The following is a 16980-nucleotide window of genomic DNA, read 5'->3' as shown; positions in this document are numbered from 1 at the left end:
GTAAGTTGTTTTCTATGGTTCTCTCAAATTAGAGAGGAAAAATGGTTCTATGGGCAAGAATATTTCTCTTATATTCCGGCTTTTTCAAAGACTCGGACATGTTTGGGTCTCTGGAAGAAGGACGGGAAGGTAAGGCAGAAGATGAGTAAGACTTTTTCTCTTTCAAAGCTCTTTTCTTCAACTTGAAGTCCATTTTCTTCATATTATACTCCATTTTCTTCATATAATACTCCATTTTCTTCATATAATACTCCATTTTCTTCATCTTCAAGTCCATTTTCTTCATCTTAAGGTCCATTTTCTTCATCTCAAGAACCATCTTCTTCAGCTGGTAGTCCATCTTTTCCATTTTCTTGTCCATTGTTGTATTTCCAGTTGGTTTGGCCTGTATAGGTTCTTTTGCTTCCACCTTCTCTTCCTCTACCTTCTCGTTTTCTTTCCTTTCTATGACTCCTTTGCTATCAGTAAAGCAAACTCTTTCTGATGTCTGTGGAGAGACTACTTGGCCGGAATTAGAGGAGTAAAAAGGCATCCAGCAAATCAAAGCCGTCACTTTCTTTGTTGAGATTTCGTTACTTTCGCCCAATTTTCCAGTTTCAGTTGAGACTGATTTTTCCTCACTGGTTGGCTCGTCTTCACCAAATCCAATTGCTGAGAAAACATTAGTTGAAGCCGCAATTCTTGCAAAGCTTTTGTTAGAAAAACTGGGCCTTTCAGCACTGGTCTGAATTTCCTTTTTCAAGGAATTCATTCTCCGTCTTCTGGCCACAGTAATGAATCCATCAGAGTCAGGATACTCTTTGCCTTTGGCAAAATGAGTTGGAGAAACCATTACTACGACAGAGGATTGAAAGGATTAAGATCTGGTTTAGAAGACAGTTCAAAGATCTAAGAAAGATCAGATTCAGAATCAGTTAGAAGATCTGAAGATTCTGAAGAGGTAAGGAGCGCTTTGAAACTTTTAGGAGAGTAGATTCACTTCAATACTAGGTGGTTCTTGTCTTTGATAAAGAAAGAAGCTGATTGAGGTGAAGAAAAAAAAAACATTTTTGAGGGAAATCAAGCTTAATTTATACCCCAGGAGAAGGTGAAAAGATCTCACTTTTTTGTTATGGAAAGTAAGATTTATGGTCTGCTTTCGCCGATTTGGGCCTTAATTGCAAGATTTGTAGTCGGCCGCACATTTTCTGTATGTTGTCATAGTTAAAAATGAGCATACAGAAATATTCATGAAAAACTCAACATACCAAAAAAATTGCAAAAAGAAATTTTCTAATGGTGAATAACTCTGGCATGATGGATGAGCAGATTATTATGGCATCCTTTGCCTCAAACTTTCGTTTTCAATTTCAAACCGTTACTACTTTGAAAAGTGCTGATTGTCAATCTTTCGACATGAATATTCATAATTTTATTGAATAATTCCTTTTTCAACGCATTTTTCTTTTACTTCAACTAGGGAAGCCTATTATACATAATACGATATATAAAATTTGCAAGTATTCAACTGAATGTGCTTGAATTGCCGGGATACTCCAAATATGGGTACGACATTATATGGTAAATGAGGGCGACAATGTCGCATATAGGTTGTGGTGTATGGGTGTTTTGGCTATAAATGTACGGGTGTTTGAAGATGTACGGATGTTATTTAGCTGGTGTATGGATTTTTACACAGTTGGTGTACGGGTGTTTAATGTATGGTGTACGGATCTATATTGGTTTTGTGTAACATCGTTGCGTTTGTGTAACATCGTTTTGTGTACCATTTTGCGCTTGTGTAACATTTGCGCTGGTAACATTTTGCGATAGAAACATTTTGCGATAGTAACATTTTGCGCTAATAACATTTGCGCTTGATAACATTTTGCGCTTGATAACATATTGTCACGGTGGTGATATCGGGTTCATTCAATCGGCCAATTTAAAAACATAACAGCTTGGTCGAATTGTTGAGAGCCTACAGATTTATAAAAATTCAAAGCCAATGAATCCGAATTCAGCAGTATAAGTACAGTCTCTATAGTTTTTATTCATACCAAACAAGAAAAACTATTTAAACCAAACGGGAAAAGGTATTTAAACCAAACAGGAAAAACTATTCAAACCAAACGGCAAAAACTGGGCGCCTGTAGACTCTGGGCGAAGCCGCCTCACCGGGCGAAGCCTGGTGTTGTATCGCCTGAATTGGCGCCTGTAATTGTATTTGCATCGCCTGACAACTCTGTATTTTTCCCTTCTGTTCGCCCGAATCCTTTGTCTTTTCCTCCTCTCAACCAAACGAAAAAAATTAAATAAACTAGTATGGAAAGTTGAAGATGATTAAAACTGTTGAAAAAGACTACCTTGTCACCTTAAAAGACAAAAATAGAAAGCTACGGTGAGTAATCTGGCTTTCCTTGTCCGAATGGTTAAGCTAAATAAACAAAAAGAAGCAATATTGCATGTTTAATCGAACGATGAAAAGTCCGTGACATTTCATACTGGTTTATTTAGTTTTTATCGTTTGGTTTGAATAATTAATTTCGTTTGGTTTGAATGATTTTTCCTATTTGTTCAAATAATTTTTCCCGTTTGGTTTAATTAATTTTTCTTGTTTGGTATGAATAAAAACTGTAGAGACTGTATTGTTCGAAAGGTGTTCATCTACTGATAGAGTGAAGTCTATCGGCTAGTAGTATGAATTTCTATAAGAATTGAAATGGAAACAAAAAAGCACTAATCGACTGAAGAAATAGTGGAGGATTGTTCTCACTACACTCATAGGTTTCATGATACTGAATTCCCAACCTGTGATTATTAGTATGTTATGATGGAACCAACTATGAACAGTAAGGCAAATTGTTTAAGTTGACTGCAACATGGACAAATTTTCTCTTGGTGATTCAATGAGTTGGGTCTCAACTTTCTTTGGAGAAGAACCTCACATCGTAATTATTGTATAGCTGCAAATTCCGTTGTGTCCTTCAATTGTAGGTTCCATTAATTGAATGTAAGGCCCATTTGTTTTCGTGTGTTAAACATTATACTACAGTCTACTCATTAGATCGCTCTACCCAATTAAGTTATGAATTAGTTTTGCTTTTGGAACTCTATTATCAGCTAGTTTATGAACTTCTCGGATTCAACAAGGTCTGAATTAAGCATTGTATCTATTGCATTGTTATAAATCATTTGATTATGAGTTATTGAATCGAACCAACAATTAAAACAATAATTTACCTGACTCTGATTGTTTGAAGCAGATGAAGGCACCAAGATGGGCGAGACTATAGCGAAGCTAGAAAAATGTTTAGGTGTCTTTCATCAACCCTCATACCAGAGCTTGATTCAAGTGCTATGTTCCTTCACAGGAATTGGCGTGGTGACCGTAAACGACGAAACTGCCGAATCATACATCAAGACTGCCAATCACTGAAAGGTCTTGATACAAGTATGTGCAAGGAGGTTCACTTCTTGTTTCGGCACAGCATGTAGAGATGTTCCATCATGGCTTATCTGAGTATTCAAGCACAGGATTGCATGATATCAAATTAGCAAATCAAGAGATGTGAAGCATGTTCAGTAGAATGTAGTGAGGATCAGATGACAACCAGCGATAATTGACAGCAGAGGCCGCCTCTAGGTGAATCTAGGCGTATCTAGCCGCGTCTGGCCGCTTCTGGGTATCTAGCCGCTTCTGGCGTCGCCTCCGGCGCCGCTTTCGCCTACAACACAGCGTCCGGCGCCACCGCAACGCCCAACTTGAACACCTCGCACACATTGGCCTCGTCGTCCAACACCACCAAGTCCGCGTCGCAGCCCTCGTCCAAGTAGCCCTTGTGGCGGATGTTCAAAGAGTCCGCCGCGTTGTTGGTGACGGTCCGCACCGCCTGGGCCAACGAGGCGCCCGTCCAGCGCATCAAGTTGCGCACGCCTGTGGGCAAGTCCGTGGCGGCGCCCGCCAAGGTGTCTGTGCCCTGCAAGCGGAGCGCCGAGCCGCGTTTCTCGATCCGCTGGCCGTCCCAGTCATACGTGCCGTCGGGCAACCCGAACAAGTGCATGGTGTCTGTCACTAGGACGCATTTTTCCGGGTTGGCCCGGTACGCCAACACACACATGGATGGCGCCACGTGGACGCCGTCGCAGATCAAGCCGAAGTAAGGGCTGTTTCTGCCGGTCTCGGGCGCCGTGACCAAGCCAACGACTCCGGCCTGGCGGTGGTGCGGCTGCGGCATGGCGTTGTACAAGTGGGTGACCATGGAGGCGCCGTGGCGCACGGCCGCGAGCGCGGTGGCGTGGTCGGCGGCCGAGTGGCCCACGGAACACACAATGCCGTGGGCGGCGGCATTTTCGAACTGCGCCAAGACACCGGGCACCTCGGGCGCTGCAGTGATGATGGCCACGGTGGCGGGGCTGATGTTGCCGTAGATGGCTGCAAACAGCTCCTTTTCCGCGTCCACAAACGTGTTTTCCGGGTGGCAGCCCTTCTTTTTGCGGCTGATGAAGGGGCCCTCGAGGTGGGCGCCGAGCGAGTCGGTGCGGTCGGCCGCGCGCGTGCGGGCGTAGAGCGGCACCACCTTGTGGTAGACGTGGGGCGCGCTCGACGTGACGGTCGGGCACATGGCGGTGACGCCTGTGCGGAGGTAGCGGGCCAAGGCGCGGCGGAGGCGGCGCTGGTCGGCGGCCGGGTCGAGCGTGCTGAAGTTTACGCCGTAGACGCCGTTGTTCTGGATGTCGATGTATCCAGGGGCCACGATTTTGCCGCCAAGGTCGAGGGCCGTGGCGTTTGAAGTTGGCTTTGTGATTTTCCCGCTGGCGGTGTCGACGTAGAGATCGCCCGAGATAAGCGCGCCCTTATCGCAGAGGCGGCAGTTGGTGAGGCGGAGGATCATGGAGAAGGAGAAGAAGGAGAAGGAGAAATGAGAAGAAAGAAAAGAAAAGAAGAGTGGGAAAAGAAAAGTGGGAAAAGAAGAGTGGGAAAAAGAGTTGGAAAAGAAGAAGAAAGGAGATGGGGGAGATGTATATATCCGGGAGGTGCGGGCGATAGCAGGTTGCAGTGCAACGTTGCATCCGGCCACTGCACCGTTGCACTCGCTTATCCGTTGCACCGTTGCATTCCTCTGTTGCATCACACCATCTATATCACCATCTATATCACCATATATCACTCCGTCCTCCTCTGTTCTTCTTCCCTTCTTCTCATGCACCAGAACATTTTTTCCTCGCCCGACGCCGCGGCAGACTTTGTCGCATGTCTTATCGTGCGCCGCATCAACGACTTCCAGCCTTCGGCCGCCCGCCCTTTTGTTCTTGGCCTTCCAACCGGCTCGTCGCCCGAAGGTGTTTATGCCAAACTAGTCCAGGCCTACAAAGACGGCAAGGTGTCCTTTGCCCACGTGGTCACCTTCAACATGGACGAGTATGTCGGGCTCCGGCCCGAACACCCGCAGCTGTACCACTACTTCATGTACGATAAGCTTTTCAACCACATCGACATCCCACGGGCCAACATCCACATTTTGGACGGGCTCAGCGCGGATCCGGAAACAGAATGCGCCAACTACGAGGCCCAGATCCGCCGCTTTGGCAGAATCAACTTGTTTCTCGGAGGCTTGGGCCCAGAGGGCCATTTGGCCTTCAACGAGGCCGGCCTGGCGAGAAATAGCAAGACCCGCCACGTTTCTCTAGCCGCCAGCACCGTCAGGGCCAACAGCCGTTTTTTCGGCTCCGAGGCGGCCGTGCCCAAACTGGCGCTTTCCGTGGGCATCTCCACCATTTTGGACAACCTGGACGAGATTGTGCTTCTTGTTTTCGGCAAGGCCAAGGCCTGGGCGCTTGAAAAGACGTTGTTCGGCCAGGCAAGCGACCCGCAGGTGCCGTCGTCGTATCTCCGGGAACACAAAAACGTGACTGTGGTGTGTGACCACGCAGCTGCTGGCTTGAGCCTGAAGTTGTAGTCGTCTGGACGATGTGTTGAAGTTCAGAGAGTGGCTTTCTTGCCTGGCGTTCTTGTGTTGGCTCTGCCGCATGGACCAGAGGAACACCGTTGAATCCACTGATGTCACAAGCGTCTGAAGTCACGTCTTGGGCCAGCCAGAAATCCAAGTTCCGGCCTTCTTTGGCAAAGGACTGGAAGACTAATCATGATATAATCGAACTACAGGATAACTTACGTTGGTAGAACACTATCTCAAGAACTGCTTTTGTGTGAATGTTGGTATAGAAACGATTTCGCTCCGTTTTGTTATGAATAAAAAGAATAGGGCTGTTTTGGAGACATGCACTGAAGAAGTAAGCCAAACTGACGTAACAAAGTCTCGTTGATCAAGTTTGGTCAGTAGGATGAACAACATGTGGACAAGCAAACTAAACCTCGGCCAAGTTACACATTCTTGATAATACCGAAGTTCACGACTTTACTTTAAAGACGGATGGTGTGCTCTAGTAAAAGCACGATTTCTGTCGAACCGGTACCTATTAGGAAAATAAGCCTCATTCCCGGATCAACTGTTCTTTTGACATTTATTATGGGTTCTAGGAGTATTTTCAATACTATAATGGCTTAAACACATTGAACTGACTGGATAATCCTCCAACTAGTCTAAACCGGTGGGGGAGTAAGCATATTTAGCTCCATAGGAAATGCCAGCAATTGGTCTTCTCTTGTATGGAACAGAGGGCAATCTTGGACTTTCGGAAACAGTAAGAGTGTTGCTCAAAAATAGGGAAATATACGGAAAAGGACGAGGGACACTATGAGCTTTGGTGATTAAGTGGGGCTGTCGTTTAGTAGCTCCGTGATCAGCCTTTCTGTTTTTGGCCAAGATTCAGGATCACTGTTATTTGGCTCTCTTGTACTCTTTCTCTTTCCTTCTAGCTTTAGTTAAGCGGCCGTGTGTGGAATGGACTGTCGAAATAAACCTTGAACATGGAGTTGTCTTCCACAAAAAAAAAAAAATTCCTACAAAAAAGCTAATGCTACATTCAGTCAGCCGTTCAGCTATCGAATTCCATAATTTCAAATCCAAGGGCCGTCTAACTTCCATTAGTTTTGGGTACAGTTAGGCATAAGGTTGTAACACGATGTTACGTCAGTTAATACTTACCTCTCTTTTTTTTTTGGTCAAATGTTTCCAATTTTAATCATCTTCGCCTTTATTTCAAGAATTTAAAGCCTAGGGATTAGAACCGGCCTGTCTCCAGATATTGGGGCCTCTTGTTGAGCTTGCTAAACTACATCGGCTTAGTGTTCTTGGCCATAGACAACAAATTAATCTCCTTTAATATCTAGTACATCTTTGAGGGTGAAAATCGACAATCAGAGCCGGAATGTATACATGTACGTTTCAGTGACATACGAACTAGTTACGGATACAGGGAAACCATGTAAACGCATGCGGCTTCAGCAGAACGGAAGTACGCTACAAAATGTCCGCCGGCAAAAATAGCGAAACTTGGACGGAGCAGAAACCAACTCCTCGGCCAGACAAATTATGGTGCCAAGTTTATGAGTATTCTTGAGAGCAAAATAACTTTCAAAGACGGAAGTGGAATGCAAGAGATTTGACGTAGTAAAAACACATACCTTGTACGTGAATTTGTGACACAGCCGGTTGAGTAAATGGATGAATTCAAGGAGAAAACCAAATGTGAATATGTCCAAGTCACATCTGCCTGTATGGACAAAGTTTTAGCTGGCGGAGATAGGCCTACATTACTTTTGGCTATATTGACGCATTACACATTCTTACATTTTCAGCATGCGTTATGAATAAGGATGTACATAATGCAGGGACGTGCTAAAAAATCTTTTCCTTCAATTTTCATGCCCGAAAAAATATTGCATCTTTATTGGGCATTCAGAACGTAGGTGCAGAGTGAAAAACAAAGTCAAAATTCTGCAAATGCAAAGAAGGAAAAGTTGCAGACAAATTTTACGTGGTCAAAAATGATTTGTAGTGCCAGAGTACCACAGAAATAGAGAAGTTTGATAGGCTGTTTCATTCACATTATGCATGGACTTCAACTAGATGCAAGATACTCAAAATGCAATGCGAGGAGGGGAAATATCAGGGAAGATGCAGAACTCTGATTGAATATAGTAGTCATGGGTAATAATATTGCCAATATAAACGAGTGGAGTCTTATCTTGTGCCACTAAGACCCAAGTTGGCAAAGCTTTAGCAATTGTCATATTTTCGCTCTTCTCGAAAATAATCCCATGTACGTCAATTATGTCATGTTGAACACTGCAGCCGGAAAATAAAATTTTCTTTTTTTTTTTTTTTTTTTTTTTTTGCGATAAATCAAGATATGAAGTCCACGTTCACACCACATCAAGATTTTAAAGTAAACCTAATTATTTCAAGAGGGAAGTCAGGACAGAGCCACCAGTCTCTCAATTTGACAAGAATCCAAAGTAAAGGAAAGGTATTCGCTACCTCCGCTGGCTTGAAAGTTCAAACTCTTTACGTTTATTGGGTAAATCTCGGGTTGCTTATTCAATCTTAGGACGCGTTGTATGAATTCCACATATCATCTGAACATCGACTTCCTCACACGCCCAAGAGCTTTTTAAGAGTCAGGGTTTGAAACATTGATTCGGCCTCTGGAAAAGGATGCCTTGTCAAAGCATCTGCTTCATGCCACGAGCTATTCCTACATCATTCCTGGAATGGTCATGATCGATATGAACACCAGATGACCTACCAAAAACAGAAAGTCTTCTATTTGTTGGTTTAGCCCACGATAATAAAGACAGGTTTCAGAAAGGACACTCTAGCAACTGACTATATATTAATTGCCTTGAGGATAGCCAGTCTAAATGCATGACAGACGAGTGAGGCCAAAGGAGAAGCATCTATAACCACAAAAGAAGAAAAGTAATTGACTAGGGTCTTTACGTAAGCAATCGAATTCTCTGCCGTTCGTTTTCTATGAGTAACTTTAAACGTGACGCCGGAATTATTGTGGCGGAGATTTAACTGCACGTCTATCAAGCCACAAGACAAAGACTCCAGCAACCAATACGGCCATTCGGTCTAGATTGCAAGACGAGCAAAATCCGAATTGACCTTTTCTAAAGCCCGGCATCGTGAAATGCATCTCCAAAGCCAAGACTTTATAGCAAGAATTTGCTCACAGGCATCGTGAAACGAGGTGGTTTCGGAAATTGTCGTACATGCATTGGGTTGTGTTTTTTCTATGGTAAGTTAAGGCTATTTACAAACTGGGCCAAAGAAGAGTGACCTCATTAGTAATGCATAGACGTCGAAGCAATTTGTGAGTCCTTGACATGAAACAGTTTGGGAAACTGTACGCGATGGCGACTTATGCATTACGTTATGCAAGATGGAAACTTTGAGGCATCAGGTGTGTATGCAGACGCTCGCTAAAATTAGCTTACAGTACCATTGAACATGGAACAGAATAAACGAGACAGAAGCTCCATATGATTACCATATTACCATCCATATGGTATAATACATAGGTCAGGTTAATCAAACCAAAAGTGGATACATATCAAATTGATCAAAACTACAGCTCTTAAAGACCCACGTTTGCAAGTTCATCATATGATAGAAGATGCCACATGCAGCATGTAGATTTTTCGAGTTCTTGGTTAGATTAAGGAAGCATGAAAGAAGATGAAGAATGCATTGTGAAGTAGAAAGCATGCACTGAACCTGCATTTTAACAGAATAAGTCAGCAGATAGAGTCTAGATACATGTTCATAGCACATATGCAAGTAGAGGTGGGAGATTTTTTTTTTTTTTTTTTGATGATGCTTCTCTCAAAAATTCCATTTGTGTTTAGACCTCTTTGTGTTTAGATCGCTTTGTGTTTGTAGTATCTTTTGTGTTTGTAGATCCCGTTGTGTTTGTAGATTTTGTGTTTCTGGATTCCTTTGTGATTGCAGATTTCTTCTGCGTAGATGCCTTGTTCGAGTAGACTCGGAGATAACTGCATCAGACCCTTCGCTCAAATATGCAAGAGCGGCTAAATGTCCAATAATTTTCGACTCGTAGTCTGATGATCACTATGTACATGAGAAGTCCCACGTAGCCCAGAAAATACATGAAGACAAGACCCTTATATAGAAACCGCCAAGAAAGCACTTCTTAGATCATGCTGGAAGACTAAGCGAACAGAAGGCATGCTTCCCCATTTCTCCATGAAGACGAACAAAAATACAATAATGAAGACAAACAAAAATACAATCATGAAGACGAACAAAAAAATCATGAAGACGAACAAAAAAAATCATAAGCAAAAAGAGCCAAATGTATTAACCCCTCTAAAAGCATGTAGTACACACAGACGTCATAGAGAAGAGCCCAAATGTGTTTTTGCAAAGGTGCAGCGCTCGTAAAACGGTTTAGCACATCATGCATGACGTCTCAAAGACTTTGCAATTAGACATGTCTTCAGGATAGTATGTACGGTTAAAAGCCGCCATATTCCCCGAGAAAAGCCGCTCCGGCTTCTCCTTCAGTATGTTTTTGCCGTGGCTCGTGCTTCTCATCTCGCTAATTGGCTTGGTTAGCGCCGGATGCCAGCCTTCCAAGATCCTAGGCACTGGTTTCAAGGCGGTGGGATACCGGTATCCGCTAGCGTCCAAAAAAGGCTGGGAGAAGGATTTCCTCCAGAAGGGATACAAGGAAGGCGGCGAGGTTTTCAGCATCGACGGGCTCACGGACATTGCGTTCCACTACACCATCCGCAACAACAGGCTCACATGGAATTATCTCTACGGACAGCACTTGACCATTTCCAACTTTACCATCGAGTACACGGGTTTCTTTGTGCCAGACGAGTCCGGCGTGTACACGTGGCTCATTGACAAGGCAGACGACGGCGCCGCCTTGTCGTTGGTCACCATTGGCGGCTGCTGCAACGAGGTTGATGGTGTCACCAGCAACTTTGCCATTAGTACCGTGAGAGGATTTGCTGGCACCGGAGCTGCATCGTCCAAGTCAACGACAGCATACTTGACCAAAGGGTTGGCGTACGCCATCAAGATCGTGACATTTAACTGGAACGGGCCGCTGGCGTTGGCGGTTTCCTACGTTTCTCCGTCGGGCGAGAAAGTGACCCACTTTGACCACATCCACCAGGTTACGTTCGAAACAGAAAACTGCAAGAAGCCTCCTGTCGTCATCACTACTACCTCCTATGGCACCAACAGCCTTCGTCCGACCCCGGGTATATATCCTGATTCCGACTGCTCGCATGACTCCACATGTACCGTTGTGTTTGTTCCACCTCAGACAACGACAACGGTGACAACAACTGGTCCGTCCCATGGCACTTACACCCCCAGTGATTGTGGAAATGTTGATACATGTACTGTCGTTGTGGTTCCTCCTCAAACGACTACTGTCACTTCTTCACCAAACAATTTCTATACTGCTCCAGGTACTTTCACGCCAAGTGATTGTGGTCAAGTCGACACTTGTACTGTCGTTGTGGTTCCGCCTCAAACTACAACCATCACTTCCCCAGATAGTGAACATTCTGTTCCAGGAACATTTACTCCGTCCAATTGTGGAAAAGTCGATACCTGCACTGTTGTAGTTGTTCCTCCTCACACTACAACTGTTACTTCTCCACCAGATAATTCTCATTCTTATCCAGGAACTTTCACACCCTCTGAATGTGGTGAAGTTGACACATGTACCGTTTTGGTTGTTCCCCCTCAGACAACTACAACGACGCTAGACCCAGATAGTATCCATTCTGCTCCAGGAACATATACGCCAACTGAATGTGGAAAAGTTGACACATGTACCGTTTTGGTTGTTCCCCCTCAGACAACTACAACGACGCTAGACCCAGATAGTATCCATTCTGCTCCAGGAACATATACGCCAACTGAATGTGGAAAAGTCGATACATGTACGGTTGTCGTTGTTCCACCCCAAACGACTACTGTGACTCTGAATCCAGATTCTCCTCATTCTGCTCCTGGTACTTTTACACCGTCTGATTGTGGAAAGGTCGATACATGCACAGTGGTAATTGTTCCACCCCAAACGACTACTGTGACTCTGAATCCAGATTCTCTTCATTCTGCTCCTGGTACTTTTACGCCTACTGAATGTGGAAAGGTCGATACATGCACAGTGGTAATTGTTCCACCCCAAACGACTACTGTGACTCTGAATCCAGATTCTCTTCATTCTGCTCCTGGTACTTTTACACCGTCTGATTGTGGAAAGGTCGATACATGCACAGTGGTAATTGTTCCACCTCAAACTACCACAGTCACCTCTCCACCTAATAGTATCAATCCTGCTCCAGGTACTTTTACACCAAGCGACTGTGGAACGGTAGATACATGTACAGTTGTTGTTGTGCCGCCCCAAACCACTACAGTAACTCTGAATCCGAACAGTGTTCTTTCTTCTCCAGGAACTTTCACTCCGACTGATTGTGGGCTTATTGCCACTTGCACGGTGGTTATTGTTCCTCCGCAGACAACTACAGTTACCACTCCTCCAAACCGTGTTCATTCTTCGCCCGGAACATATACTCCCACGGAATGTGGGCATGCAGATACTTGCACGGTAGTTATTGTACCACCACAGACAACTACTGTTACTCTGAGCCCGAACAGTGTGCTTTCATCTCCAGGAACTTATACGCCAACTGACTGTGGAGTGATTGACACTTGTACAGTTGTAGTTGTGCCACCGCAGACTACCACAGTCACCCTGGGTCCAAATAGCTTACACTCTTTTCCAGGAACGTTTACGCCGACAGAATGTGAACATGCAGACACTTGTACAGTGGTGGTTGTCCCTCCTCAGACTACAACTGTTACTTCTCCACCGAATAGCATTAATCCTGCTCCAGGAACATTTACTCCTAGTGATTGTGGAATAGTGGACACATGCACAGTTGTGGTTGTCCCACCACAAACAACCACAGTCACCCTGGGTCCAAATAGTTTACACTCTTTTCCAGGAACATTTACTCCGACAGAATGTGGAATAGTGGACACTTGCACCGTCGTTGTTGTCCCACCTCAGACCACAACAATAACTGCATCACCAAACAGCGATAATTCTACTCCAGGCACTTATACGCCTTCTGACTGTGGAACCGTCGATACTTGTACAGTGATGGTTGTCCCCCCACAGACTACAACTGTTACTTCTCCACCAAACAGCGGTAATCCTGCTCCAGGTACTTTCACTCCGTCTGATTGTGGAATAATCGACACATGTACTGTTGTCGTGGTCCCTCCTCAAACTACTACAGTCACTTCTGCACCAAACAGCGATCATTCTGCCCCAGGAACATACACACCAACCGACTGTGGAATAATTGATACTTGTACGGTACTTGTCGTCCCACCACAGACGACCACCGTAACTCTGGGCCCAAACAGTTTACATGTCTCGCCAGGAACGTATACTCCTTCTGATTGTGGGATTGTTGACACATGTACGGTTGTTGTTGTTCCCCCACAAACCACAACAATTACTACTCACCCAGATAGTGTCAATTCTGCTCCAGGAACATACACACCAACTGACTGTGGGAAAATTGATACTTGTACAGTTGTTGTTGTTCCACTTCAAACTACCACAGTAACTTCTTCGCCTAATAGTATCAATCCTGCTCCAGGTACTTTTACGCCTTCCGATTGTGGAATAGTTGACACATGTACGGTGGTTGTTGTTCCACCTCAAACCACAACCATTACTACCCATCCAGACAGTACATATTCTGTTCCCGGGACATTCACACCTACCGACTGTGGAAGAATCGATACTTGTACTGTGGTGGTAGTCCCACCCCAAACTACCACAGTCACCTCTCCGCCAGACAGTGTCTACTCTGTTCCATCAACATATACTCCGACTGACTGTGGAGTGGTCGACACATGTACAGTGGTGGTTGTGGTACCTCAAACGACGACTGTGACACATAACCCAGACAGCACTTACTCTTCTCCCGGAACATATACTCCTTCAGATTGCGGAGAAGTTAATACGTGTACAGTTGTGATTGTTCCACACCATACAACTACAGTCACCACTCCTCCAAACAGTGTTCATTCTTCTCCCGGAACATATACACCTTCTGATTGCGGGCATGCAGATACTTGTACAGTAGTTGTTGTGCCACTTCAGACAACTACAGTGACACTGAGCCCGAACAGTGTACTTCCTTCTCCAGGAACATTTACTGCCACAGATTGTGGATACGCAGAGACTTGTATTGTTGTGGTTGTTCTCCCACAGACAACCACAGTCACACTGAATCCGAACAGTGCCCATCCAATTCCAGGAACGTATACCCCCACAGACTGTGGAGAAGTTGCTACATGTACTATAACGGTGATCACACCAGAGTCTACTTCATTCTGGCTTCCGACGTATTCCAATGTGACTTCCTCCACTTTTCACCCATCCGTCGAGACGGAAACCCTGTCTTGCCTGGACAGCATATGCTTCAGCACGGAAGAGAGCTCTTTTGGAATCACTCTGGCTGCAGACCCTAGCTCGAATTCTCCATCGAGTGCAAGCTCTGAATGGAGTTCAACTTCTGACTTAACCTCCAGTTTTGATCCAAGTTCGACTTCTGCAAGTTCTTCTGAAGCCAGTTCAAGTTCTGAATTGAGTTCAAGTTCTGAATTGAGTTCAAGTTCTGAATTGAGTTCAAGTTCTGTAAGCTCGAATTCAGCAAGTTCGAATTCTAGATACAGCTCAAATTCTGAATCAAGTTCAAGTTCTGACTTGAGTTCAATTTCTGCAAGTTCGACTTCTGCAAGTTCGAGTTCTGCAAGTTCGAGTTCTGAATCCAATTTGAGTTCTGACTTAATTCCAAGTTCTGATTTAAGTTCGAGTTCGCCAAGTTCGTCTTCTGAAGCCATTTCAAGTTATGACTCAACTTCAAGTTCTGAAAGTTTAGGTTCTGCAAGTTCGACTTCTGGCATTAGTCCAAATTCTGACTTAATTCCAAGTTCTTATTTAAGCTCGAGTTCCCCAAGTTCGTCTTCTGAAGCCATTTCAAGTTATGACTCAACTTCAAGTTCTGCAAGTTTAAGTTCCCCAAGTTCAAGTTCTGCAAGGTCGACTTCAGACTCTAGTCCAAATTCCCGCTTAAGCCCAAGTTCTGACTTAAGCTCAAGCTCCCCAAGTTTGACTTCTGACTCCAGTTCAAGTTCCGACGTGGGTTCAACCTATAACTTAAGTCCAAGTTCTGAGTTAAGTTCGAGTTCCGCAAGTCCAACTTCTGACTCTAGTTCAACTTCTGACTTTGGTTCAACCTCTGAATTGAGTCCAAGTTCAGACATGATTTCGAGTTCCGCAAGTTCAACTTCTGACTGTAGTTCGAGTTCTGACTTAAGTCCAAGTTCTGTCTTTAGCTTCAGTTCTGTAAGTTCGACTTCAGACTCTAGTCCAAGTTCTGATTCTGGATCCAGCTCAAGCTCTAACTTCGAGTTTACGTCCAGATCTAATTCAACATTGAGTTCTAGCTCAAGTTCAGGCTTGACTTCGAGCTCAGGTCTTACATTGGGCTCCACTTCTGGTTCCGGGTCCACATCATCAGAATTTGTTTCCAGCTCAGCTTCTGAACCCTCTTCGTCGAATCCTATTCTTTCTACTTCAATTTCTGTGTCTGGCTCCTCTGATCTATCATCCAGTTCTGTTTGGGAGTCATCCTCCCCCGAAGTATTGAGCTCTAAATTCTCGTCTACTCTATTGACTTCTAGTTCGGGATCTGGTTCGACGTTAACTGTTATTTCATCCAGTGCTGAACCTGAATTCACGTCCACTGATCTCATGACTTCTAATCCTGAGTCTGATTCAACTTCTATGGATTACCTTACTACCAGTCCTGAAGAATCTTCCACATTGACATTCGGTTCTGAAGAATCTCTGTCCGCCGAATTCATAACGTCGAGGTCTGCTTCTGAATCATTTTCATTCAGTTCTGAAGAACCTACGTCTACCCTTTCTGCTACATCCACATTTGCTGATTCAGTTGCCTCCAGCTCTGAAACTTCAGGCTCAGCTTCTCACAGCTTGTTGAATTCCATTTCGGTTCCAGTTTCTACCTCAAGTTCTGCTCTGTCTATCGAAACAGCCAGTTTCAGCACTGATTCCAATCCAGGTTCCAACAGCATTTCTTCTAGTTTGTGCTCTAATAATGAATGTGGATCTGTTTCTCTCTCGCCCAAAGAACCCATCACTACGTCAGATGCAAGCAATAGTCCTACTCTACCTGACATAGTCATCCACAATACCTCCATCCATACTACTCTTCCTACTACGTCATATAAGATTACTGGCTCAGAAAGCACCATTTTCCTGACTTTGAGCAGATCCACTTCCAACCCGCATGTGAAGTCAGACACTGTGTTGGCATCAGATTCCAACAATGTTTTGACTGACAGAGTTTTGTCCAGTGGCCAAAGCAGCGACAGGATCGTCCCCACTATCACAACTAAATATATCTCTGGTTCGAGTGGTCTTGGTTCCAATGTTCAGAGTCCCGTGTCGTCTCTTGACCAGATACCAGCCTTAGGCTCCAGCATGCATTCTTCTCTACTCATTACAGATGAAGCCTCTAAGAGTTCCCTGGCTTCTTCTACAATGAGGGCCTCCCATAGTTCGATTTTAGGCACTGAGCAACCTTCAGATTCCGTCGAAGCCTCATCAGTCTTGACTCACAATTCAATGGCCGGAGGATCTTCTCTGCCGCACTCGTCAAATTCTGGGTCTATACCTAAATCTGCTGGCTCCGACATTGGCATTGCATCTATTTCTGGAATCGACTCGGACTCACAGGTCACTTTCGAATCAAGCACTTCATCTCTCTTGGGTACTGCGTCTCTTCCTGGTGGAACATATACACCAACCTATGTCTTCTCATCTAAAACAGGTCATTCCTCGATGATCACAGTTTCCGAGGGCTTTGGAAACAAGAGGTCGCTAAGCTTGCCTATGTTGGCCATCGTGTGTGCCTATTTGTTCTAG

General features: G+C 44.6%; 4 protein-coding genes across 4 annotated transcripts; 2 read left to right on the top strand and 2 right to left on the bottom strand. All coding sequences in view use genetic code 12, as the record gives it.

The window, feature by feature from the left end:
• Window positions 1-28: 28 nt before the first annotated feature.
• On the bottom strand, window positions 29-832 carry FOB63_004921 (uncharacterized protein; the record flags this gene model as incomplete). The annotated part of the gene is made up of 1 exon (XM_002617413.2): window positions 29-832. One exon carries the CDS (start codon window positions 830-832, stop codon window positions 29-31), a length of 804 nt encoding a protein of 267 aa, XP_002617459.2.
• A 2875-nt stretch (window positions 833-3707) lies between these two features.
• Window positions 3708-4874, bottom strand: DAC1 (Dac1p; the record flags this gene model as incomplete). Its single annotated transcript, XM_002617414.2, has 1 exon — window positions 3708-4874. The coding sequence occupies one exon, from the start codon at window positions 4872-4874 to the stop codon at window positions 3708-3710; it is 1167 nt and encodes a 388-aa protein (XP_002617460.2).
• Window positions 4875-5183: 309 nt separating this feature from the next.
• On the top strand, window positions 5184-5939 carry NAG1 (Nag1p; the record flags this gene model as incomplete). Its single annotated transcript, XM_066102444.1, has 1 exon — window positions 5184-5939. One exon carries the CDS (start codon window positions 5184-5186, stop codon window positions 5937-5939), a length of 756 nt encoding a protein of 251 aa, XP_065958210.1.
• Window positions 5940-10479: 4540 nt separating this feature from the next.
• FOB63_004918 (PA14 domain family protein) lies at window positions 10480-16980 on the top strand (the record flags this gene model as incomplete). Its single annotated transcript, XM_002617416.2, has 1 exon — window positions 10480-16980. The coding sequence occupies one exon, from the start codon at window positions 10480-10482 to the stop codon at window positions 16978-16980; it is 6501 nt and encodes a 2166-aa protein (XP_002617462.2).

Source organism: Clavispora lusitaniae (assembly GCF_014636115.1).
Source record: "Clavispora lusitaniae strain FDAARGOS_655 chromosome Unknown tig00002663_pilon, whole genome shotgun sequence".
Classification (NCBI taxonomy): Eukaryota; Fungi; Ascomycota; class Pichiomycetes; order Serinales; family Metschnikowiaceae; genus Clavispora; species Clavispora lusitaniae.
The sequence above is the reverse complement of the archived record's forward strand: the minus strand, read 5'-3'. Positions and strand labels throughout refer to the sequence as shown.